Source organism: Mytilus edulis, chromosome 14 (assembly GCF_963676685.1).
Source record: "Mytilus edulis chromosome 14, xbMytEdul2.2, whole genome shotgun sequence".
NCBI classification, from domain to species: Eukaryota; Metazoa; Mollusca; class Bivalvia; order Mytilida; family Mytilidae; genus Mytilus; species Mytilus edulis.
Genome location: NC_092357.1, coordinates 39634411 through 39660743, shown reverse-complemented (window position 1 = coordinate 39660743; position 26333 = coordinate 39634411). Strand labels below are relative to the sequence as shown.

The 26333-nt window shown below is 34.1% G+C and overlaps 1 protein-coding gene across 1 annotated transcript in view; it reads right to left on the bottom strand.

Annotated features, from left to right (window-relative positions):
- Nucleotides 1-19619: 19619 nt before the first annotated feature.
- Nucleotides 19620-26333, bottom strand: part of LOC139503472 (uncharacterized) — a 97593-nt gene continuing 90879 nt past the window's right edge. Inside the window, exons 3-5 of the mRNA XM_071293256.1 lie at nt 24954-25036; nt 21638-21731; nt 19620-19881 (exon numbers count right to left, since the gene is read on the bottom strand). Of these exons, the coding sequence (XP_071149357.1) occupies nt 19646-19881; nt 21638-21731; nt 24954-25036 (413 nt within the window). The 3' untranslated portion in view covers nt 19620-19645. The remainder of the gene's footprint in view (nt 19882-21637; nt 21732-24953; nt 25037-26333) is intronic.

Here is a 26333-nt window from a genome sequence, read left to right as displayed (position 1 = left end):
TTCTAACAAATTCGTGCAGTTATTTGAATAAAAAAATGCTTAGTTTGTCTTGATTACTTTTATAAGGATTGTATTTCTTAGTTCAAGATTTCTTTGTGATAATAGAACAAAATATTAAAAAGTCCTCTAAAAACCACAACAATTTAAGGTTTAAACACTTAGAACCGACAAGAAGTGGGAACAGAAGCGTCCACAATTTACACATTACATGTACAATATAAGTACGTATCAGCTGTTACCATTTCAAAATAATACCCATGGATGTACTTAGTTGCGTTACCTAAACCAACAAATGGAAAACTAAAAGTCAGATGGAAAAGACAATAGGCACTTTTTTTCAAGTAATGGAGACATTGGTATTGGATATGACGCTTTTGACTCTTGTTGATGTATTTTAAGCTAGAGGAAATAGGAGTACTATTGCAAAACATCATGAAGAAAAAGAAACGGGGTGTATAACTTTAGACCCAAAATATCAAATTGACACAAAACCACAGAAAATGTATGTTTCATGCTGTCTTTTACACCAGTAATGACATCACCAACATACAAAAAGTAAAATTACAACAGAATTATTGAGCAAAATTATAAACGGAAAGTCCCCAATCAAATGGCAAAATCAAAAGCTCAAACACATTAAACGAATCGATAACAACTGTCTTTCTTTTCTGACTATTTAGGCATTTTCTGAAATCTTTGAAATTTACGCCATATTGGTTTTATTTACCGGAAGCGTTAACTTTGTATTAAAACATTAACTATAGAATAGAATAAGTGGTTTAGAGGAAGTGAGACATTTTTTTCAAATGCCTCCCTATCTGAAATAAAAGAGTAATAGTTGAGGAAGGTCTATGCCAAATTTCATGCTTGTAGCAGGATGTGCACAATTCGTCTGAAATATGCCTGTAGCCGCTGGACTATTATTAGGTCTTTTCACTTTTCTGTGGAAAGACCTATTGTATTTGTTCTGATTATTATTATTATTATTATTATTATTATTATTATTTTCTTCCGCTAAATTTTGTTCTCACGCAAATTTTTGTTTCGCAATATGTCGCTAAGATATTTCTTATATAGTATCATACAGTTTATGCGCTATTTATTTTCACCCGTTCTAAGACGAACAATTTTCTTTGTAAGAGTTATCTCCCATAACACTGTTTTTCTTGTGAATGCATCTACTCCGTCACCGGAGAAAGCAACAAATTTATTTTATACAATTGCTCGTCATATCCTTCGCATGATCTGTATTATTTTGACCGAGGCGATATAAACACTCCATATGAGAGTTATTTCCCCTTATACATGTCATATAAGTAATATGCATTTCTGACTGGTAAACCATAAGTGATAGAGACCTAGGGTTAGTGGAAGATATAAGCAAACAAAATCAAGCGAATTGTGCAAATGATGATATGATTTGCTTTCAAGAATCGATAATGGCAGCCGTATTGAAAGCGTAAACACAGAAAATATAATTCATGACTGTGTGACGTTCAAGTATGTGATCAATGGATGAAAGGAAAGAGAGTCATATGAATTAAGAACTTCATGTGCCTGCACATGTAGTACGCTCATTTCATGAGTCAGATATCGTTCTTTACAAACAGTCCATGTCAAGCATAATACCAATATTGGTCTTGATTGTGTAAATTATGCTCAATGGTTACCGATCTATCTCAAAGATATGGCTTCCCTTCCCAAACATCACCCACGGGTGGCAATGAAATTTGCAAATGGTAATTTTTACTGTACGTAAGACCAGCAAGTTGCAATTGATTTCTTATATTACAATTGATCAGGCACAAATACAGAATGATGAGTCGTGAACGGCGGTGTTGGTACCATACGTTTAATCGAAGATCACTTCGAGACGATGGCTGGTAGGTGGACCAGAAGTCAGTAGACTGGTAGATAAATTTGAAAGATTTAGTGGTTTGAGTCATTCTACAACAAATGAACGACGTCATGAAGACTATACGAAAACACAAAAGGATTTCTTCGAAACACTTTAACGGCTTTCTAAAAGGATAAACGAGTTTGGAAATTCATTTCAAGAAGAGTTGTCAGATTTATAAAAAAATTGACACTTTTAAGGAAATTGTTGATTCATAGTAGTAGGTAAGATATGTATATAAACTCCAAGATATTTGGTCGAAACAGTACGATCTTTTGAAGCAAATGCGAAACAAAGGAGAATCTGATTTTTTACCCAGATGAAAAAGAACGTGTCCCTATAAAAGCCTTAAAATAAAACTTGAAACTTCTTTGTCAAAAAACAAAGCTAGAGAACCTGAACACTGATTGCGATCTCTTTTCTAGACTTTTCATTTCTTAGTTAGCCATGAAAACCAAACTGCTACTCCGTCTTTGTGTCAGGATGTGGTATTAAATCGCAGCAAATGGGTATACTTGAAACATTCTACGATTTGCCATCAAATGATCCAAATTCTCACGAATTTATCGCTGGTGGGGCAGCAATGGTTAATTTATTGCCACCAATTCAGGCAAACATATTTGATGATTATGCAAATGATATCATACTGCTTTACATGAAATCTTCCTTCTATAAGTATTCAAGAGTATACATCGATTTGATGTTTACTAAATTAATTATTTAAAGGCTGGGACGAAAACAAAAGGGAAAGTACTGGTGCTAGACGGCAAGTTGTTGATTCTGGTAGAACGCCAAGGGTTTGGAATACTTTTCTGTGTGAAGATGACATCACAACGGAATTTTCAAATTTCTTGCCGATAGAATTGCTTCTTTAGAGACTGATGAAAATGTTTATGCTACTCAAGGTGGAAATATTCTCTGCAATTTCATTACGGATATTTCCTAGCTATCCCCTTGTAACCATGAAAATTCAGATACACGAATGATTGGCCACGATAAGCATGCTGCTGAAAATTGTTGTAAAAAGTAATTTTAAGTAGTACTGACATAGAACGTAGTAGTATTACGAATTGCAGTACTTATACAAGCAAGATAGGGTGTGGACAAATTGTTGATAGGTTTTTTGAAGGAATAAAGATTTTCGATGGCTTCCTGTACATTTCATATCAAATCCGCTTGGTCCTCGTGTAGCAGCTTTTCCTTTCTTCCATGCATTTGGTGGGTATAACACTGTGTCAGCATTTCACCGGAAAGTGACAGGGTCAGCTTAGCACACATTGGAAGTATTCTCAGATGTAGCGGACGTTTTTGCCCGATTTTGTATGAAGACACAGAATATGGACATCATAGAAGTAATGATTTGCCCTATGTTCGGAACATCACCGTTTGCTGTTAAGGAGGCACGATTAAAATCGTTTGCAAGGAAGCAGCGACATTATGATGCTATCCCGACTACCAGAAAATCATCCTTACCTGTGATAGACAGAATAGCATCGTCAGGCCGCTGCTTCCTTGCAAACGATTTTTATCTTCTGGAGCACATACAAAAGAACAGCCTATCAAGGTGGACATGTTTGGGCTCGTCCAGATTAATGCATTCGACAGGTTCATGTGCCAAGTCATGACCACAGGAGTTGGGATAACGAAAAACAACCAATGACAATTGGAAACCAAAATGGACTTCTTTGGTGAAGGCTGATCCTCGTGTAATGATTTTTTTAAATGCGGATGCAAGAAATTCAGCTGTGTTGGTAACTGTAAATGAAACCGTTCCGACCTTCTGTGTACATGATGTGTATTGGTAACTGTCAGATACTTATAAGATGAGCAACCTGTCTTTCTAAACAAAATATATATGCATTTGACCTTAACAAAGTCTGTGACATCTCTTGTTAAGTTTAAAGAAATGATAAAAATTACATTTTCCACGTTTTGCCGCCATTTTGGGACCGGAAGTAACTTTTTTTTCTTCATGTAGGTATTGTTTTTTTTTGTACTTTAGGAATTGTTATTTAGGTTATCAAAACTTACATTGGATTATACCTATTACATAGCTTTCAAGAAGATTTACGAAAAGGAACCAATTGGATATGACGCTTTTTACAAAATGAGCGGTGGCCATCTTGAAAAAATGAAAATTTGTTATGGCCAGCAGCTGAATTTTACTAATTACCATTTAGTCTACCCTTGTACTAAATTTCATTCTTGTATCACGATTTGCACAATTATATCCATAATATCTATCACTAGGTCTTTGTATTTGAGGTCCTTGGTCCTATAAAAAAGAAATTAGGTCAAGGTCAAAGGTCAAAGTCATATTTTAAATTTTGATTTTGGCTTATTGGTTCTGTGAAAAGACCTATTGTATTTCTTCTTCTTCTGATTATTTTTTTTCCGTCACATGCTGAAATTTTTGTTTCGCAATATGTGCCTGTCGTGTAATGTTGAAAGTTTAATATGTTATAATTAACACTGCCATTAAAGCGGGGGGTTTGGCATGCCACAAAACCATTTTTTTATAAAATGCCCTGTACCAAGTCAGGAAACTGGCCATTGTTACATTACAGTTCGTTTCTTTTTGTGTTACGTTTCGGTGTTGTGTCTCTGTTGTGTCGTAGTTCTCGTATATTTGATACGTTTTCTCTCAGTTTTAGTTTGTAACCCGGATTTGTTTTTTTATCGATTGATGAATTTGGAACAGCGGTATACTACTGTTGCCGTTTTATCGTACAGTTTATACGCTTTTTAATTTCACACTACTTAGACGAACAATTTATTTTGTAAGAGTTATGTCCCTATTCACTGTTTATCAAATGTGTTCATCTCTTTCGCAACAAAAAAAAGGTATCCACAAAACATTATTTTTAAATTGTGCATTACATCCTCAGGAATTTTTGGCTGATTTGGATCGAAGTGATTCAATGATATTTTAAATGAGTTATCTACCTTTACAAGATGAATTTGGTGGTATGTTTTTTTTTAACTCATAAGCTTTTAACTGTATAACCCTGGAACCTTTTTATTTGAGATTCACAGGTCCTAACTTAGAAAATGAGGTCAAGCTCATAGGTCAAGGTCAAGATCTAAATTTTGACCTTTTGCTAATTTTTGCATTTTCACAAACACGATATATATAAAAGAACAAGTGCAAACTGTTTGCTTTATTATAATAAAGATATCTTACTGTACATTTGGTTTGAAACAATCCAATGACATCTTATTGGAGTTACTGTTCCTGAATTGTTCAATTATCAGGAAGGGATAAATCCTACTTTGTAAAGGATCACTCTGATTCAAACAAAAAATTCTCTGAAACTGATATTATCAAGATACTTGATTTATTGATTGACAACATATTTGTTACGTTCGGAGGACGTGTTTTTCAACAGAATGTCGGCATTCCAATGGAAACAAACTGTGCCCCTCAACTTGCTGACTTGTTTCTTTATTATTATGAGGCTGACTTCATGCAGGAACTTCTTAAGAAGAAAGATAAAAAGTTAGCAATATCCTTTAACTCTACTTTCCGCTATATAGATTGTGTTCTTTCACTAAATAATTCAAAATTTGGTGACTATGTGGAACGCATCTATCCCATCGAACTAGAGATAAAGGATACTGCAGATACAGTTAAGTCGGCCTCATATCTTGACTCACATCTATAAATTGACAAAGAGGGTCGGTTGAAAACAAAACTTAACGACAAAAGAGAGGATTTCAGCTTACCAATTGTGAACTTTACATTTCTAAGTAGCAACATTCCAGCAGCACCTCCATACGGGGTATATATCTCCCAATTGATACGATATTTCCGTGCTTGCATTTACTATCATAATTTTCTTGATAGAGGGTTGTTGCTCACAAGGAAGCTATTAAACCAAGAGTTTCCAAATGGTGTAGTTGAAATCATCCCTTCGTAAATTTTACGGACGCCATCACGAGTTGGTTGACTGTTATGGAATAACCGTTTCACAAATGATAGCGGATATGTTCCTAACGTCGTAACTACAATCCCTTTCCTTTCATGAATGTGACCTACCGAATTAGACTATTTACCGGATTTGTTATCACACAAGCAACACGACACGGCAAAAACCATATTTTTTATCGCATCAGTCTAAAGAAACTAACTTCTTTTCAAAATGCCTTTGATGTGGAAAGACCTGCAATTGTTCTCTGAACAATTGGTTTTTAATTATTATTTTTTTAACCCGCCAAATTTTGTTCTTGCGATAAATGTTTTTTTTTCGCAATATGTCGCTTATATATTGTATCGTATAGTTTTTGCGATTTTAATTCGCCATTTTCTTTGTAAGAGTTATCTCCCTATTCACTGTTTATCATCCGTGTGCATCTGTGTGCATCTCCTTCTTAACAAAATAAGATATTAACAAAATTTCTTTTACAAATTGTTCATTACATCCTCAGCAATGTTTGGCTAATTTGGATCGAGAGCGATTCGATGAAATTTTATATGAGTTTTCTACCTTAACGAAATAAATTTGTCGGTGTGCGTTATTAAATTGTAAACAGGTAACCGTATAACCCTGGAATGTTTTAATTTGAGAGAGGCCCCTAGGTCCTAACTTAGAAAATGAGGTCAAAGGCCAAGGTCAAGGTCAACTTTTTTAGTTAGTTTAGGAGTAAGTGCCACTTTTATTATATGGTTAATTGATTATAACTTCAACTTGGTTCATTATAAGGCCATATGACCTTAAAATGACAACCGGAAGAGTCCTTGAGAAAACTTATTTTCAGGAAAAAGTACTCAGAATCCATATATTTTGTAATATAGATACATAATAGTTATCAAAATTACCAGGATTATAATTTTATACGCCAGACGCGCGTTTCGTCTACATAAGACTCATCAGTGACGCTCAGATCAAAATAGTTAAAAAGCCAAATAAATACAAAGTTGAAGAGCATTGAGGATCCAAAATTCCAAAAAATTGTGCCAAATACGGCTAAGGTAATCTACTCCTGGGGTAAGAAAATCCTTAGTTTTCGAAAAATTCAAAGTTTAGTAAACAGAAAATTTACAAAAAATGACCATATAATTGATATTCATGTCAACACCGAAGTGCTGACTACTGGGCTGGTGATACCCTCGGGGACGAAACGTCCACCAGCAGTGGCATCGACCCAGTGGTGTAAATAGTTATCAAAATTACCAGGATTATAATTTTATACGCCAGACGCGCGTTTCGTCTACATAAGACTCATCAGTGACGCTCAGATCAAAATAGTTAAAAAGCCAAATAAATACAAAGTTGAAGAGCATTGAGGATCCAAAATTCCAAAAAATTGTGCCAAATACGGCTAAGGTAATCTACTCCTGGGGTAAGAAAATCCTTAGTTTTCGAAAAATTCAAAGTTTAGTAAACAGAAAATTTACAAAAAATGACCATATAATTGATATTCATGTCAACACCGAAGTGCTGACTACTGGGCTGGTGATACCCTCGGGGACGAAACGTCCACCAGTAGTGGCATCGACCCAGTGGTGTAAATAGTTATCAAAATTACCAGGATTATAATTTTATACGCCAGACGCGCGTTTCGTCTACATAAGACTCATCAGTGACGCTCAGATCAAAATAGTTAAAAAGCCAAATAAATACAAAGTTGAAGAGCATTGAGGATCCAAAATTCCAAAAAGTTGTGCCAAATACGGCTAAGGTAATCTACTCCTGGGGTAAGAAAATCCTTAGTTTTCGAAAAATTCAAAGTTTAGTAAACAAAAAATTTACAAAAAATGACCATATAATTGATATTCATGTCAACACCGAAGTGCTGACTACTGGGCTGGTGATACCCTCGGGGACGAAACGTCCACCAGCAGTGGCATCGACCCAGTGGTGTAAATAGTTATCAAAATTACCAGGATTATAATTTTATACGCCAGACGCGCGTTTCGTCTACATAAGACTCATCAGTGACGCTCAGATCAAAATAGTTAAAAAGCCAAATAAATACAAAGTTGAAGAGCATTGAGGATCCAAAATTCCAAAAAGTTGTGCCAAATACGGCTAAGGTAATCTACTCCTGGGGTAAGAAAATCCTTAGTTTTCGAAAAATTCAAAGTTTAGTAAACAGAAAATTTACAAAAAATGACCATATAATTGATATTCATGTCAACACCGAAGTGCTGACTACTGGGCTGGTGATACCCTCGGGGACGAAACGTCCACCAGCAGTGGCATCGACCCAGTGGTGTAAATAGTTATCAAAATTACCAGGATTATAATTTTATACGCCAGACGCGCGTTTCGTCTACATAAGACTCATCAGTGACGCTCAGATCAAAATAGTTAAAAAGCCAAATAAATACAAAGTTGAAGAGCATTGAGGATCCAAAATTCCAAAAAATTGTGCCAAATACGGCTAAGGTAATCTACTCCTGGGGTAAGAAAATCCTTAGTTTTCGAAAAATTCAAAGTTTAGTAAACAGAAAATTTACAAAAAATGACCATATAATTGATATTCATGTCAACACCGAAGTGCTGACTACTGGGCTGGTGATACCCTCGGGGACGAAACGTCCACCAGCAGTGGCATCGACCCAGTGGTGTAAATAGTTATCAAAATTACCAGGATTATAATTTTATACGCCAGACGCGCGTTTCGTCTACATAAGACTCATCAGTGACGCTCAGATCAAAATAGTTAAAAAGCCAAATAAATACAAAGTTGAAGAGCATTGAGGATCCAAAATTCCAAAAAGTTGTGCCAAATACGGCTAAGGTAATCTACTCCTGGGGTAGGAAAATCCTTAGTTTTCGAAAAATTCAAAGTTTAGTAAACAAAAAATTTACAAAAAATGACCATATAATTGATATTCATGTCAACACCGAAGTGCTGACTACTGGGCTGGTGATACCCTCGGGGACGAAACGTCCACCAGCAGTGGCATCGACCCAGTGGTGTAAATAGTTATCAAAATTACCAGGATTATAATTTTATACGCCAGACGCGCGTTTCGTCTACATAAGACTCATCAGTGACGCTCAGATCAAAATAGTTAAAAAGCCAAATAAATACAAAGTTGAAGAGCATTGAGGATCCAAAATTCCAAAAAGTTGTGCCAAATACGGCTAAGGTAATCTACTCCTGGGGTAAGAAAATCCTTAGTTTTCGAAAAATTCAAAGTTTAGTAAACAGAAAATTTACAAAAAATGACCATATAATTGATATTCATGTCAACACCGAAGTGCTGACTACTGGGCTGGTGATACCCTCGGGGACGAAACGTCCACCAGCAGTGGCATCGACCCAGTGGTGTAAATAGTTATCAAAATTACCAGGATTATAATTTTATACGCCAGACGCGCGTTTCGTCTACATAAGACTCATCAGTGACGCTCAGATCAAAATAGTTAAAAAGCCAAATAAATACAAAGTTGAAGAGCATTGAGGATCCAAAATTCCAAAAAATTGTGCCAAATACGGCTAAGGTAATCTACTCCTGGGGTAAGAAAATCCTTAGTTTTCGAAAAATTCAAAGTTTAGTAAACAGAAAATTTACAAAAAATGACCATATAATTGATATTCATGTCAACACCGAAGTGCTGACTACTGGGCTGGTGATACCCTCGGGGACGAAACGTCCACCAGCAGTGGCATCGACCCAGTGGTGTAAATAGTTATCAAAATTACCAGGATTATAATTTTATACGCCAGACGCGCGTTTCGTCTACATAAGACTCATCAGTGACGCTCTGATCAAAATAGTTAAAAAGCCAAATAAATACAAAGTTGAAGAGCATTGAGGATCCAAAATTCCAAAAAGTTGTGCCAAATACGGCTAAGGTAATCTACTCCTGGGGTAGGAAAATCCTTAGTTTTCGAAAAATTCAAAGTTTAGTAAACAGAAAATTTACAAAAAATGACCATATAATTGATATTCATGTCAACACCGAAGTGCTGACTACTGGGCTGGTGATACCCTCGGGGACGAAACGTCCACCAGCAGTGGCATCGACCCAGTGGTGTAAATAGTTATCAAAATTACCAGGATTATAATTTTATACGCCAGACGCGCGTTTCGTCTACATAAGACTCATCAGTGACGCTCAGATCAAAATAGTTAAAAAGCCAAATAAATACAAAGTTGAAGAGCATTGAGGATCCAAAATTCCAAAAAGTTGTGCCAAATACGGCTAAGGTAATCTACTCCTGTGGTAAGAAAATCCTTAGTTTTCGAAAAATTCAAAGTTTAGTAAACAGAAAATTTACAAAAAATGACCATATAATTGATATTCATGTCAACACCGAAGTGCTGACTACTGGGCTGGTGATACCCTCGGGGACGAAACGTCCACCAGCAGTGGCATCGACCCAGTGGTGTAAATAGTTATCAAAATTACCAGGATTATAATTTTATACGCCAGACGCGCGTTTCGTCTACATAAGACTCATCAGTGACGCTCAGATCAAAATAGTTAAAAAGCCAAATAAATACAAAGTTGAAGAGCATTGAGGATCCAAAATTCCAAAAAGTTGTGCCAAATACGGCTAAGGTAATCTACTCCTGGGGTAGGAAAATCCTTAGTTTTCGAAAAATTCAAAGTTTAGTAAACAGAAAATTTACAAAAAATGACCATATAATTGATATTCATGTCAACACCGAAGTGCTGACTACTGGGCTGGTGATACCCTCGGGGACGAAACGTCCACCAGCAGTGGCATCGACCCAGTGGTGTAAATAGTTATCAAAATTACCAGGATTATAATTTTATACGCCAGACGCGCGTTTCGTCTACATAAGACTCATCAGTGACGCTCAGATCAAAATAGTTAAAAAGCCAAATAAATACAAAGTTGAAGAGCATTGAGGATCCAAAATTCCAAAAAGTTGTGCCAAATACGGCTAAGGTAATCTACTCCTGGGGTAGGAAAATCCTTAGTTTTCGAAAAATTCAAAGTTTAGTAAACAGAAAATTTACAAAAAATGACCATATAATTGATATTCATGTCAACACCGAAGTGCTGACTACTGGGCTGGTGATACCCTCGGGGACGAAACGTCCACCAGCAGTGGCATCGACCCAGTGGTGTAAATAGTTATCAAAATTACCAGGATTATAATTTTATACGCCAGACGCGCGTTTCGTCTACATAAGACTCATCAGTGACGCTCAGATCAAAATAGTTAAAAAGCCAAATAAATACAAAGTTGAAGAGCATTGAGGATCCAAAATTCCAAAAAGTTGTGCCAAATACGGCTAAGGTAATCTACTCCTGTGGTAAGAAAATCCTTAGTTTTCGAAAAATTCAAAGTTTAGTAAACAGAAAATTTACAAAAAATGACCATATAATTGATATTCATGTCAACACCGAAGTGCTGACTACTGGGCTGGTGATACCCTCGGGGACGAAACGTCCACCAGCAGTGGCATCGACCCAGTGGTGTAAATAGTTATCAAAATTACCAGGATTATAATTTTATACGCCAGACGCGCGTTTCGTCTACATAAGACTCATCAGTGACGCTCAGATCAAAATAGTTAAAAAGCCAAATAAATACAAAGTTGAAGAGCATTGAGGATCCAAAATTCCAAAAAGTTGTGCCAAATACGGCTAAGGTAATCTACTCCTGGGGTAGGAAAATCCTTAGTTTTCGAAAAATTCAAAGTTTAGTAAACAGAAAATTTACAAAAAATGACCATATAATTGATATTCATGTCAACACCGAAGTGCTGACTACTGGGCTGGTGATACCCTCGGGGACGAAACGTCCACCAGCAGTGGCATCGACCCAGTGGTGTAAATAGTTATCAAAATTACCAGGATTATAATTTTATACGCCAGACGCGCGTTTCGTCTACATAAGACTCATCAGTGACGCTCAGATCAAAATAGTTAAAAAGCCAAATAAATACAAAGTTGAAGAGCATTGAGGATCCAAAATTCCAAAAAGTTGTGCCAAATACGGCTAAGGTAATCTACTCCTGGGGTAGGAAAATCCTTAGTTTTCGAAAAATTCAAAGTTTAGTAAACAGAAAATTTACAAAAAATGACCATATAATTGATATTCATGTCAACACCGAAGTGCTGACTACTGGGCTGGTGATACCCTCGGGGACGAAACGTCCACCAGCAGTGGTATCGACCATAAACTTGTCAATCAAGACTTAAAATGACTTTCAATTAACCGGAGATGGCCAATTATCTCCCGTTCTACACAAAAAAAGGATATAGAAACTATATATTTTTGGAATCAGTGTAAAAGAAGCTATCATATGAGACCGGAAGTGACATTTACTTCACCGGAAGTAGCAGAGTATCTGCCTTATTTTACTGAAAAACATATAGATACTATTAATCAATCCTATAAGAATAAGGAAACTAGCTTCTTTTCAAAATTTCTTTGATGTGGAAAGACCTTCAATTGTTCTCTGAACAATTGGTTTTTAATTTTTTTTTCTTCCGCCTAATTTTGTTAACGTTCTTGCGATGAATATTTGTTTCGCAATATGTCCCTTATATATTTGATATATGATATCGAACAGTTTATACGCTTTTGAAATTTACCCTGGGTAAATGAATACTTTTCTTTGTAGGAGTTATCTCCCAAAGCACTTTTTTTCTTGTGTCCACTACTCAGTAAAAGAATACGACAAATTTATTTTATAGAATTGCTCGTTATATCCTTCACATGATTTGTCCTATTATGATTGAAAAAATATGAACGCTCCATATGAGAGTTATTTCCCCTTATGTATTTGATATAAGTGATATGCATTTCTATCTTGTAAACCATGAGTGATAGAAACCTACGATCTTTTGATTTGATGTCCTTTGTCCAAAAAGATAAAAAATTAGATCAATTCAAAGGTCAAGGTCATATTCTTATTGAATTTGGCTTATTTTCACTTATTTGCAAAAAACGCATAAAAGAGGGACGAAAGATACCAAAGGGACAGTCAAACTCATAAATCTAAAACAAACTGACAACGCCATGGCTAAAAATGAAAAAGACAAACAGAAAAACAATAGTACACACGACACAACATAGAAAACTAAAGAATAAACAACACGAACCCCACCAAAAACTAGGGATGATATCAGGTGCTCCGGAAGGGTAAGCAGATCCTGCTCCACATGTGGCACCCGTCGTGTTGCTTATGTGATTACAAATCCGGTAAATAGTCTAATTCGGTAGATCATATTCATGAAAGGGAAGGGGATTGTAGTTACGACGTAAGGAGCATATCCGATATCATTTGTGAAACGGTTATTCCATAACGGTCAACCAACTCGTGATGGCGTCCGTAAAATTTACGAAGGGATGATTTCAACTTCACCATTCGGAACTCTTGGTTTAATAGCTTCCTTGTGAGCAGCAAACCTCTTTCATGAAAATCATGATAGGAAATGCAAGCACGGGAATATCGTATCAATTGGGAGATATATACCCCGTATGCAGGTGCTGCTGGAATGTTGCTACTTAGAAATGGAAAGTTCACAATTGGAAAGCTGAAATCAACACTTTTGTCGTAAAGTTTTGTTTTTAACCGACCCTCATTGTCAATTTCTAGATGTAAGTCAAGATATGAAGCCGACTTAACTGTATCTGTAGTATCCTTTATCTCTAGTTCGATTGGATAGATGCGTTCCACATAGTCACCAAATTTTGAATTGTTTAGTGGAAAAACATCATCTATATAGCGGAAAGTAGAGTTAAAGGATATTGCTAACTTCTTATCTTTCTTCCTAAGAAGTTCCTGCATGGAGTCAGCCTCATAAGAATAAAGAAACAAGTCGGCGAATAGAGGGGCACAGTTTGTTCCCATTGGAATGCCGACAGTCTGTTGAAAAACACGTCGTCCGAACGTAACAAATATGTTGTCAATCAAGAAATCAAGCATCTTGATAATATCAGTTTCAGAGAATGTTTTGTTTGAATCAGAGTGATTCTTTACAAAGTAGGATTTATCCCTCCCTAAGACAAGATACTTGTATCTACGTTGGACATTCTTTTTTATGAAGCAAAGTAATACCAACTCTTTCAATTTGTCTTTTAGTTTGGAATGTGGAATACTTGTGTACAGAGTAGAAAAGTCAAATGTTTTAATACTGTTACAAGATGAACGAGAGTTAGATTGTATGTACTCTAAAAGATCTTTTGAATATTTTAGTATCCACATCTGATTCCCGCCACCTCTAAAATAGGCAGTTTCACAATAACTTTGAAGCCCGTCTTTGATTGCTGATAAAATAGATGTTAATAATTTAGAAAGAAGTTTCGTGGAGCACTTGGAAGACCCAGCAATATACCGTTGTTTGTAAGGACACTTATGTCGTTTAGGTATCCAATACAGTGATGGAAGATCCAGTTCTTCATCTTTGGTTGAAATTCCAAAGGAACATAGAACAGACCTATGATTATCAAGAATTTCCTCTTTGGTAAGTGTCGTGAGGGTATATGTTGAGTTTCCAAGTGAATTGTCAAGACCTAATTCGTTTATCAAGCAGTTGATGTAGTGACTTTTACACACACAAACGATGTTATTTGTGGCTTTATCTGCGGGGACAACAACATATTTGTCATGGAGGTCGGATAGGTGTTTTGCAACATTTGGGTCTTTAAAGATTGACGTAGCATGGGCATTGATGGACCCATTCAGTTTCTTAATTCTGATTTGTATCAACGACCTCACTGCCTTAATCCATTCGGAAAGAGTGTCTACGTCTTCCTTCTCGCGTTTAGCCCATTGCCTGGCATAATCCTCGACTGAGTCCATCAAAATTTTAAAGTTGTATTTTCAATTGATGGATTTAGGCTCACGATATTTCGGATCTTTCGATAACACATTTCGTAGAGAAATGTTATTAACAATGTTAAGGTCACCGGTAATAACGTGGCCAGCAGGATTATATATGAATTTGGAACTAGCAATCAGGAGGTTTAGACTTGAAATCGTCAATATCGAGATCCTGCAAAACGCGTTTGTAATTGAAAATTTTAGTTGCAATAGGTTTTGTATAGGTATAAGAAATTATTGGTACAGACTGGTCTTTGAAATAAGGAGGTATTTTCGATTGCACTAATTTATGATGAAGGATATTGCCTAGGTTGACGCCATCGAGACCTTTGTTGGCAAAGGAAAGATTAAGAAAAGATCTTTTCTCTTTTTCATCTTTTCCAATGCGAACTGGCTTGAAAAGTCTGTGACTTGCAATATCCGAAATTATAGCTTCAAGTTTGTATTGATTTGAATGAGGGTTTGTAACAGTGGATTCCAAACAGAGAATGAAGTTTTGAAAGGGGTAATGAATAAAGTTTCGTGCGAATGTGATGAATATCTAACGGCTTTTGTATGAATGGCAGCAAGTCATTAATAGAGACATCATGCAGAGAAGGTGGTGTATAATGACGATGACCATGACTGCGTCTACGTCGACGAGTCGAGTTGAAAATATTCATCACATTCACCGAGTTACACGAAGGACTAGATAGAATATCTATACCATCAATTTTGTCATTGAAGCCATAAGGTGTTGCAGTTCCCAATTGTCTAATCCAGTAGTCTTCCTTTTGTCTACGGAGAGTCGTTGAAAGATTAGGATTGTTAGAGCTATGGTATATCTTTTCGATAATGCGAACTGTCATAGAAACGATGGAATGATAAGATATCTTAAAATTATTTTCACTAAATTGTTAGTTGGGACATGTCGTAACACCTAAATGTTGATTGCAAGGGTACGTTGAATGTAAAATGGAGTTCTCTCCCCTCTTGTATCTAAAAATATGTGTATGGTGATATTACTCATTAACCAGATATATTTAAAACATATGGTCTTTTGATTTGAGGTCCTTGGTTTTTGACTTAGATTGACCTCAAGGGTATAACTTAATTTGACGTTCTTGATTTTCACCTTTGATTTTACCTCATATGTATACATGATAAAGCCATGAGACTTTTGGCAATAGGTATCAAACCATTTAACCTTGAAAAAAACAACCGGAAGTGACCTTGTGTAAACCGGAAGCAGCTAATTTTTGTACTGTATTAATATAAAAGTATATAGAACCAGATATTTTTGGAATTAGTGTCAAGCAAATATTATCGGAAGTAACATTTTTCAAACCGGAAGTAACGAATTATCTCCCTTATTTTAAAATATATTGTATATCAACCATATATTTTTGGAATCAGCGTACAATAAGCTATCATTTGACGATTGAAATGACAATTAAAACTTAATTTTACTACTTTCATTTTAAAAAATTTCACCCTGCTTAGCCAAGCCATTTTCTTTGTAAGAGTTAACGTTACATAGTTACCAAAGCAACAGTGTAAAACTTGGGTTGTTTACTTTCGGTGATGGTTACTTTCTTATATGCAAACAAATGTAGTGTGAAATTTTCACTGTAGCACTGGAAAGGATTAAACTTTATTCATGCAAAGTATTTCTTTGGTTGAAATAAAGTTAAATACTGTACATTTTATTTTAAATGCCAATTAAACAAAGACTAATTGGGGGAAATCAATGGTGGTATTACACCTAAAATCTTAATTTTAGTTAAGTATAAGAAAATTCTATCTAAAAAAATATTTACTTATGATCTACCTGAAATACATTTACTCATCACTAAAGACTGGAAGTGACTTTCGATTAACCGGAAGTGGCCAATTATCTCTTGGTTTACAGGCAAAAGTATATTGAAACTATATATTTTTGGAATCAGTGTGAAAGAAGCGATCGTTTATCTCCCTTATTTCACTCAAAAGTATATCGAAACCAATTTTGTATCGCATCAGTATTAAGTAACTAGCTTCTTTTCAAAATTTCTTTGATGTGGAAAGACCTTCAATTGTTCTCTGAACAATTGGTTTTAATTAAATTGAAGTTCTCTTTATAGACATATTCGGAACGTTATTGCACCTGTTGGAGAACTATATCAGCCATTTCCCCTACAACCAAACCTGCTAAATGTACATCATAAATAAATTGTAACAAAATCTAAAATTGTATATTAAATGCATTGGTTTATTTAAATAATGGTTGATTTTAATTTAGTTTTTTGATAGAATTATGTGAATTGATGAACTGAAGTAGTACTATGTCTTTGTATTTAAATTCAAAACAATATAATGGATAAAGAAGTTGAACAAATTAACGTTATAAACATTTACCATTCACTACTATTTTTTTTTCGGTATCGATTTCGGTATCAGTTTTGGTTTCGGTTTCGGTTTCGGTATCGCTTGTGGTGAACATGTCTATCGGTACTACATTGACTTTTTTAAAGTTAAAACATAACAAAATATATGTACAGCTATTAGAACTCATTATCCTACATCGTATTGATACTGTTTACCTTTATTTTGGAATTGCTAGGTTGCATTTCTCAAACTGTTCATGACCTCTTTAAAATACTCAAGTATCAGTCAGTACAAATCTAACTAATTTGTTAGATTTGTACTGATTGATACTTGAGTGTTGAAGTACATAATTTATCAATTAGTTGTAACTTGCTTTGAACTTAAATTTCAGTATAGCGAAGAACTCTTATTTAAGTGTTTTGTTTCTGTTGTTTTGACTGTATTTTTTGTTTTTGTGTCTCTGGGTTTACTTTTGCGATGAGCCACTTGCTTCAGATATTTACCGTTTGTTCTGGTACACCAGTGTCCAAGGTAACAGGAGGGTTGAACGCTCACAAATATGTTTAAGGGCATACGATACAGTTTTTATCCCGCATTTACAGTTTGATGAAAATTTCCATAAAGGCTATTTTTGGCCCGATTTAATCAAATATGTAATAAAAAATATACCATCTTGTGCTACTTTTTGAGTTAAATGAGGTAGAAATTTTGTGTATTTGCTCAAAAATTCGGATTTGTGGCAGTATTTTTTCTTTTGAAAGAAAGACAAAACTTTTTTTGTTTTAAAAGATAAACACAAATTGTATTTGATAAATAATAAGTCATTTCTGTATTTTATAAGTATCCTAAAAATATGCCTTTTTTTATTCAGAAATAATTCATATTTATCAAATGGTCATGAATTGAGAAAAAAACGTAATTTTTTGCTGTTTATTTACTTAAATTAAAAAAAATTGCACTATTTACAGTTTTATAAAATTGGTCTATAAAATCTCCCTGCAAAATGAAACAAAATATCGTTTTAAAAATTAGGGGTCCATGCACTCATTTTCAAATTAAATCAGTTTGAATGATAAAAATCAGTCGAAAAATGCATCTTTTCCCGATATGTCACAGTTTGACGTCGCGAAAATAACCTTTTACGTTAGCAACGTCATTACCTCCCCTGTTTCTGTATCGTATGCCCTTAATCCCACAATATTCTTTATGTGCCTCTCCTAAGTCTAAGTCAGGAGCCTGTAGATTTGGGTTTTTATAAAGAGCATTGTTAAAACGCGGGATGTTTTTTTTTTTCTCGTTTGATTTGTTTTACATGTCAGGGCTATTTATAGCCGATTATAACGTATTGATTTTTCACGAAGGTCGAATTATTACCTACAGTGACTTACATTCCCTCCATTAGAGCTCTGTTGGATAGTGTGCTGGCAGATAATTCTAATGAAGCGATTATGTTATCGTCGTGCATATTTCTAAGCTAAAACCGTGATCATTATCAGCATGTTCCGTAGAAAAAGTGGAGGAAGGGTAATATATCCCGGTCTGTCCATCCGTTTAAATATCCAGGATTTTCTCTCAAGATCATTTTGCAATTTAGTACTAGGCTTTATTTCGACGCTCTTATCTAGAAAACTAACAATTAAAACTAATAAAAGCTTCATAAAATTTGATGTTCAGGGTACACATGAACATGCTATCTAGTGAAATACGGTTTCAGAGTCATCGCATAAAACTTCATGTCTACCGAAAACATTCATTACTAATGCATGTACATAATGACCATATGCATAAACAATTTGTTATATTTTGTTAGGGAACTAGATATAAGACTATGCTATACCTGGTGTTGTATTTTTATATACATTGCTCACCTTTCGTCGTATTTGTTTTGATTAAAAAAATATCTTTTATTTTCTTAATAAGACACTGCAATACTCAAACAACGCTAACGTCGTGCACCCAACCATCAATCAATCACTATGAATTGTTGAATACGCTTATACTTATTCGAACAAACATATACGTATCGAGTGCACCCTACATGCCCTAAGTATGTTAAATTGAGTGCGCATAAAAATCATGCGAAAAATTTGTTGTTTTTTGAAAATGCCTGAATGTGTGTATTTTAATTGTCAATATGTAATTATCTATTTTTTATTTATGTTAATTTCTATCCGCAGTGTGTTTTTATTACGATGAGAAAAATATAACGCAAAATTTTACTCTTAATTTATCACTATTTAACATCATCATCGTATATAGGTAACCCCAAAGCAAAGAAACAATGATAGAAAAAAGTGTTTTTCTTATCCCTGTATGTTTTTGTTTTGTTTACCATCACGAAAAATATACACCACAAGGTTGATTTTGACTAATATTAGTTTGGTTGATTTAAAAGAGGTGATTTTTTTATAATATTATTTTTTTAATGGTAGAAAAAAAAAACGAATGCGTTATTTTTGGTTTGCCTGTTGCCTAGCAAAATACAAAATTCTTGAATCGTAAACCATAACATTAATACAACAACGAAACAGTTAAAAGAAGAAACGTAACTGGGACTAGTATAATTGTCCCGAACTCAGTTAAAAGAACAACAAAGAAGAAAAAGACATAATTAAGAGTAAGTTTATTACTTTCATTTCTCACAAATGTATCCATGGAGGTAATGATTACAAGTATTGTCGTAAATGCCATGTCCTACTGCTGCATACAACAGCATGCAGTCTTGTTCACTAGAATGACTGCCGTTAGGTTCACCAGAAGCAAAAGCTTTGTACGTCATTTTTGTCATTTTCCCATTTTGTATCCATCTCCAGTCCCCACCAGGGACGTATCTGTTTATGTTCCGACCTCCGACAAAGAAGCTTATCCCTTTAAGGAAAAATCAACATATTCATAAACTTTGAAATTCGTCCTACATGTATACTATGTTTTGAAATGGGTGGTTTATTTTAAAATACGCTGTGAAATATTTCTTAATCAAATTGTCTATCTGGATCTTCAAAACAATAATTACATATACGATTTTTAAATAATCTGTTAAAGCATAAACACAACTATATTGTAATCATGGTTTCGAGTATGGAGCATTCAATCACATCATTTCATATCTTCTCACAGGGGGTCGGGAAATTTTTTATATAGCAAATTTAGTATTACCTCGGGTCTTGAGGTAACGATAGACATTGATCAAAGAAAAGTATTTACAAACTCAATGTGTTCTATAGACTGCTCTGTAGTCTCGATAAGTTGACCAAAAAATGAATTTGAAAAGTAACAGAATTTAAAAAAAAAATGTCAGTGACTCGGAGAATACATACTATTGGATATATTTTGCGATCTTATGAAAAAAAACTTGATGTGCTTGGCAGATGCATAATCCCCATTCAATCGAATGCCAAACAAGTTTTAACTTTCTTAAAAGGTACATCACAGGATCATAAATTACGTTCAACATGTTGATCGGGTTCGGATTACCAACACTGTAACTTCATTCCATATCTTCCGGGATTTGTATTTCCAATGTGTTCGGGACATTTATCATTTATATCTCGTTGTAGCTAATATAATCTTAGTCACTTGATAAGCAACCAATCAGAGCCGATATCTATAATGCAGTTTAATATTTAAAGATAGCTAAAATATCGAATGAAACGAATAGTTCTGTACCACGATGCGATGAGTTCACATGTTTGTTAACTGTTGTTTTATGATTTGACTTACCCTTTTCCCCATCTTTAGGATGTTTGATTGTCATGTTTTTGAATTTTTTGTCAGATTTTCGAAATCCTCTGGTTTTATCCATTTGAATGCCTTTAAATATTTTGACCATGGATCCTCATTTTTCTTTTTATAAATCTTTTACAAATTTGATTTGTAAAAGTCTTATAAAATCTTATTTATTTACTAATAGTTTTTGAGAACTTTACCTGGTCAATGATAAAGCTATGAAAAATAAAGAGAGAGCATTTTCACGCTATAATTTCAACGGCTAATATCTCGTAAATAAGCGCATTGACCCCTATATTTGTTTTTTTTTCGATTCCTCAATAAATCCCCTATCAATATATAATAGTGTTGTGGAAAGCTATTTATTTTGAAACTGAGCAGCGAACTTCCTAAAAACATTTTATGAGCAAGTTCACTAACAATGGTTGGGTGTTGCCAGTTTAAAGAAAAGAAGACGCACGTTATGCTCTTAATAGAAGATATTCCAAACCCCTTTGGACAGACAAAGGGTTGAGAAATGAAGATGAGTAAACATGCTAATTGAAATACGTGACAAAGAAACAGAAAGAACAACAAATAAGTATCAAAATTAAAATTATTTTTAAATTTGGAAATTGAAAGAATCCTGAGAAAAAAAATATATCAAAGGGCGAGTTATGTATTTTGCGCGTGAATTGACTTTGAGTAGAACATGTAATTGGTTTACATAAATTTAATATGACATTGTGCTGAATATATACAAAGACTAACTCGTTTATGCAAATAAAGTTCAATTGAATGGCCCTTTCTGTTACCAGATAATATACTTTAAATTGTATGTTTAGCCGCATTAAAAGTGATTTGTTGTCTTCTACTGGGACCCAGAAAAAAACCCAGAAAACTTTAATGTTTCGTATACCTTTATGCATTTGTTGAAGTTCATATTTAATCAACATGGCCTCTTCCAGCGTCTCCAAATTGGCAAGGTATGCACCACGCCTTAAACACAAAGCCTTTAAAAAAGATTGTTGAATTTTTGAATATATGAATTGATTAAACATAGTTACCTAAAAATAAGTGAAAGTTACAGTCATAATTATAGTGCACTATATATCAAATACCATGTGTGATTTAAAAAAAAAAAGACTTATTTCTTGTATTTACTTTTAAACGAATCATAGCAGAGCATTTTATCGTAAATTCATTGAGACCTTTTTATGTATTATCTTATTCATCAGTTTAATGGATTAAATAATTGTTGTTTGCTTAACGCACTAGTATGTATACTGTATGCATACATGTAACAAAGAAAAGACCACGGAGTACTACACTAGGCCCTTATACATATATACAACTCTTCTAAACGTCAACCCAACAATGTTAGATCTGTAAATTTGCTCAGACGTTAGATAAAAACCGCAATTTTTATACGTGTGCATGTAAAACAAATGTCGATGTAGCAGGGTCTAAACACAGCACAAACAACATTTTCCAAAAGCTTAAAAAAGTGAAAAGGTATATTGTAACAAAACGCATTTGACTAACAGGTCGAACAACTCATGTTCTTAAACTCTGTTGACTTTCATTGACGATTGCCAAATAAATTGATCACAAGATGTAAGAAAATTGATCTTAATATGCATTTTATTCTAAACAGAAACAATGAACTTGCAGCAAAGATGTTATACCACAAAGATGAGGTGAAAATTTTTTATGTACACAAGATCCGGATTTCTACAATAAATGTCTCTTCAGTGATGTTAGGGATCGAAACGGTATTTGGAAGGCCGTATAATTTATCTCAATTTAGGATAGACTCTTGAATTTAAAGAGTCAAAGTAGGATGAACGGATTATATAAACTGGAGGGTAAATATGATACAAGCCCAAACGAAAAAATATAAACTAGTCTAAATTGAAAATTACGGTCAAACCTATGATTGCGTTATATAAAAACCGCAATTTTTATACGTGTGCATGTAAAACAAATTTCGTTGTAGATGGGTCTAAATACAGCACAAACAACATTTTCCAAAAATTAAAAAAAGTGAAAAATTTTATTTTAACAAAACGCATTTGACTAACAGGTCGAACAACGGATGTTCTTTAACCCTGTTGACTGCCATATACAACTCGTCTAAATATCAACCCAACAATGTTAGATCTGTAAATTTGCTTTCGCAAATTTTTGGTTCTTCCCTCGCCGGGATTCGAACCCATGCTACTGTATTATCGCGACACCAAATCGCCTGCTCTGGACTGACTCAGACGTACTTATATATATATATATATATATATATAAGTGTCTAAGAATGTAACTTTAACACACTAATGAGTGTTATAAAATTAGTTGTTATATTTTATATATTATTCATGCATCCGATTTCACCTAGATAGATGCACACGCCCGATGAAGCTAATTTGTTTAGCGAAATATTGCGTGAATAATATATAAAATATAACAACTAATTTTATAACACTCATTAGTGTGTTAAAGTTACATTCTTAGACACTTATATAATTTAATTTAGTAACTGCATCAGTTTATTTACAAACTGATCCACACCTAGATAGATTGAATGTTGATTGTTGCTATTTTTAGACACTATATATATATATATATATATATATATATATATATATATATATATATATATATATATATATATATATATATATATATATATATATACAACTGGTCTAAACATCAACCCAACAATGTTAGATCTGTAAATTTGCTTTCGCAAATTTTTGGTTCTTTCCTCGCCGGGATTCGAACCCATGCTACTGTGATATCGTGACACCAAATCGCCTGCACTGCAGCCGTTCCGCTAGACCACACGACCACCTGGGCTCTCAAAAAAAGAGCTTTCGGTGGGCATGTGTTACCTTTCCACGTCAGTTTTAATCTAGCGGCGTACTACAGTACATGATATATAAGGCATGAAGATGTATTGTTACAGATCAGCTAAATTATCTATAGTAAAGGATCCTACAAATTAATGTAAGATACAGTCACAGAAAATAATTATATTCATAAGTACGTCTGATTCAGTGACAACCCTACAACAGATGTATCCATCGGATCGCCATCAATGATGGTGATACATGGCTGTGGACATAATGTATATACAACTCGTCTAAACATCAACCCAACAATGTTAGATCTGTAAATTTGCTTTCGCAAATTTTTGGTTCTTCCCTCGCCGGGATTCGAACCCATGCTACTGTGATATCGTGACACCAAATCGCCTGCACTGCAGCCGTCCCGCTAGACCACACGACCACCTGGGCTCTCAAAAAAAGAGCTTTCGGTGGGCATGTGCTACCTTTCCACGTCAGTTTTAATCTAGCGTCGTAATACAGTACATGATATATAAGGCATGAAGATGTTATTGTTACAGATCAACTCAATTATCTATAGTAAAGGATCCTACAAATTAATACAAGATACAGTCACAGAAAATAATTATGTTTATAAGTACGTCTGAGTCATTGACAGATCTATAACAGATTTATCCATCGGATCACCAGCAGTAATGGTCTGTAACAATAACATCTCCATGCCTTATATATCATGTACTGTATGTATTACGTTGTAGAGTTGTAACTGACTCAGACGTACTTCTAAATATATATATATTGTATATATTAGGTGAAAATTAAGGATGACGACTCACATCACAGTAAGTGTCCGGTTTGGATCGTGTTTAAATGAGTGATTTGATCGGGTATTTCGAGTGCCACCACTCTCGAATGAATATGATAAAAATTGTAAACAAACATACCTTTTTACTTGTATTTAAAATTTTGAAATAGATGATCAAACTTAAGAAAAAACAAGATAATACAATATAGGAGAAACAAATGATCATCCCAACAATGATCCGCGATATAAAAGGTTTATTTTACAATATATCTATTTTCTGTCCATGTTGTGGTTCAAAAATTTATATTAAAAACAGCGTATTCAACATGTTTTGTTAACTTTGGATTCGTAGAAAGACTTTAACTGAAATGAACAAATAATAGCAGAAAGAAACACTAATTTTAAGCTATTAAATATTCAGACATAACATCTGTTTTTTGGGATTAAGACTAAAATTATGCAAACTCATTCAAAATTGTGGTTTTAGTCTAAATCTAACATGCATTAATCTGTGCGAATAGTGTATTAAAGATTGAAACCCTCCAATAACTCTACAATAACTGTTGTATATCACATAAGCAACTTACAAATGCCCTATCTGCCGTTGTTTTCTCCCTGTTTATGAAGTAACAACCATCCCCTATCTTCTTAAAGGGGTACCTGCATTTTGCTGATTAAAAAAAGATAATGAAGGGAATGAATTAACTAATATCAATTTAGTATCATTAAACGACGTATCAATTCCGATATCTATTTGTTAAAAATTCATGATTGCTTTTATTTCGATCGAGGTTATTCAAGCGTCAATCAGCATTTTTTCTAATGTATTGTTATTTATTAATCTTTTATTTCTAACTTGGTTAACCTCTTCTTTGTAAAACATCTCCTTGTTTATACATGCTAGTGTATTTTCGTATCTTAGTAGCATGAAGCGAGACACGAACAAGAGAGAAGTTATTTAGAATAGAAATGTGCTTGTCAATGTCTTCTGCTGTGTAAATGGTGAAAAAAGGGGGGCGCTGTCTCGGCACGAATATTTTTTCACTTCCTTGCTGAATTTAAATATTATTCGAAAAAATCAGAATCCTATAATTTAATAAAAACGTGCTCCCCCACATCCAGAACCAATACTACACTCAACATACAATCACAAAAGATGAAAGGTTAATACATTTATGTATAATAATTTAACAATAAAATGTATTCTCTCCGTTAATTAAGAGTGAATTTTATTTTTATTTTATTTAATCAAGAATGTTTGAACAGCAATATTTGTGGTGGTTAAATGCCATCAACAACATACATGTACCAAAAGTAGGACAAACAAAAAAACATTTTAATGCAACGTTTAAAACGTAAAATCACAAAAATACTGAACTTAGAGAAAAATCTAATCGGAAAGTCCATAATCACATGCCAAAATCAAATAAAAAAACACATAAGAAAACGAATGGATAAGAACTGACTATTCACCCTAAGCATTTCAAAGGGCAAATGATCAGACATATAAAATACCAATAAATGTACATGAAAAATAATAACAACATACCAGCATGGGTTCCTGCAATCATGAAATCACTATATAGTACAAATACACTCAACACAAGAGCAAACATATTCAGCATGGTTAGAGGAATAACGCATTGAGAATACAAAATATAGAATCGTGACAAGAACTTATAGTATTTAGCTCAAATTTCATTTGATGTCAACGTTACAACAGATGTTCTATTTTTTGTTGTATCAATTTACAATGCAAAAACACAATTGCTACACGTTTACAACGTGTCTAAAACTTCCACTGAAATTCAAATATAAAATACAGATCAAGACATATTGAACATTTCTTACATGCTATTTGTTCCCGAAGAAAGTTGAATTGGTTTCTATATCTGTGAGCATGTATTGTCCATATATTCAATTTGACTTTCTGTTATTATCTAATTTATTAATTTGAAACAGTAGAA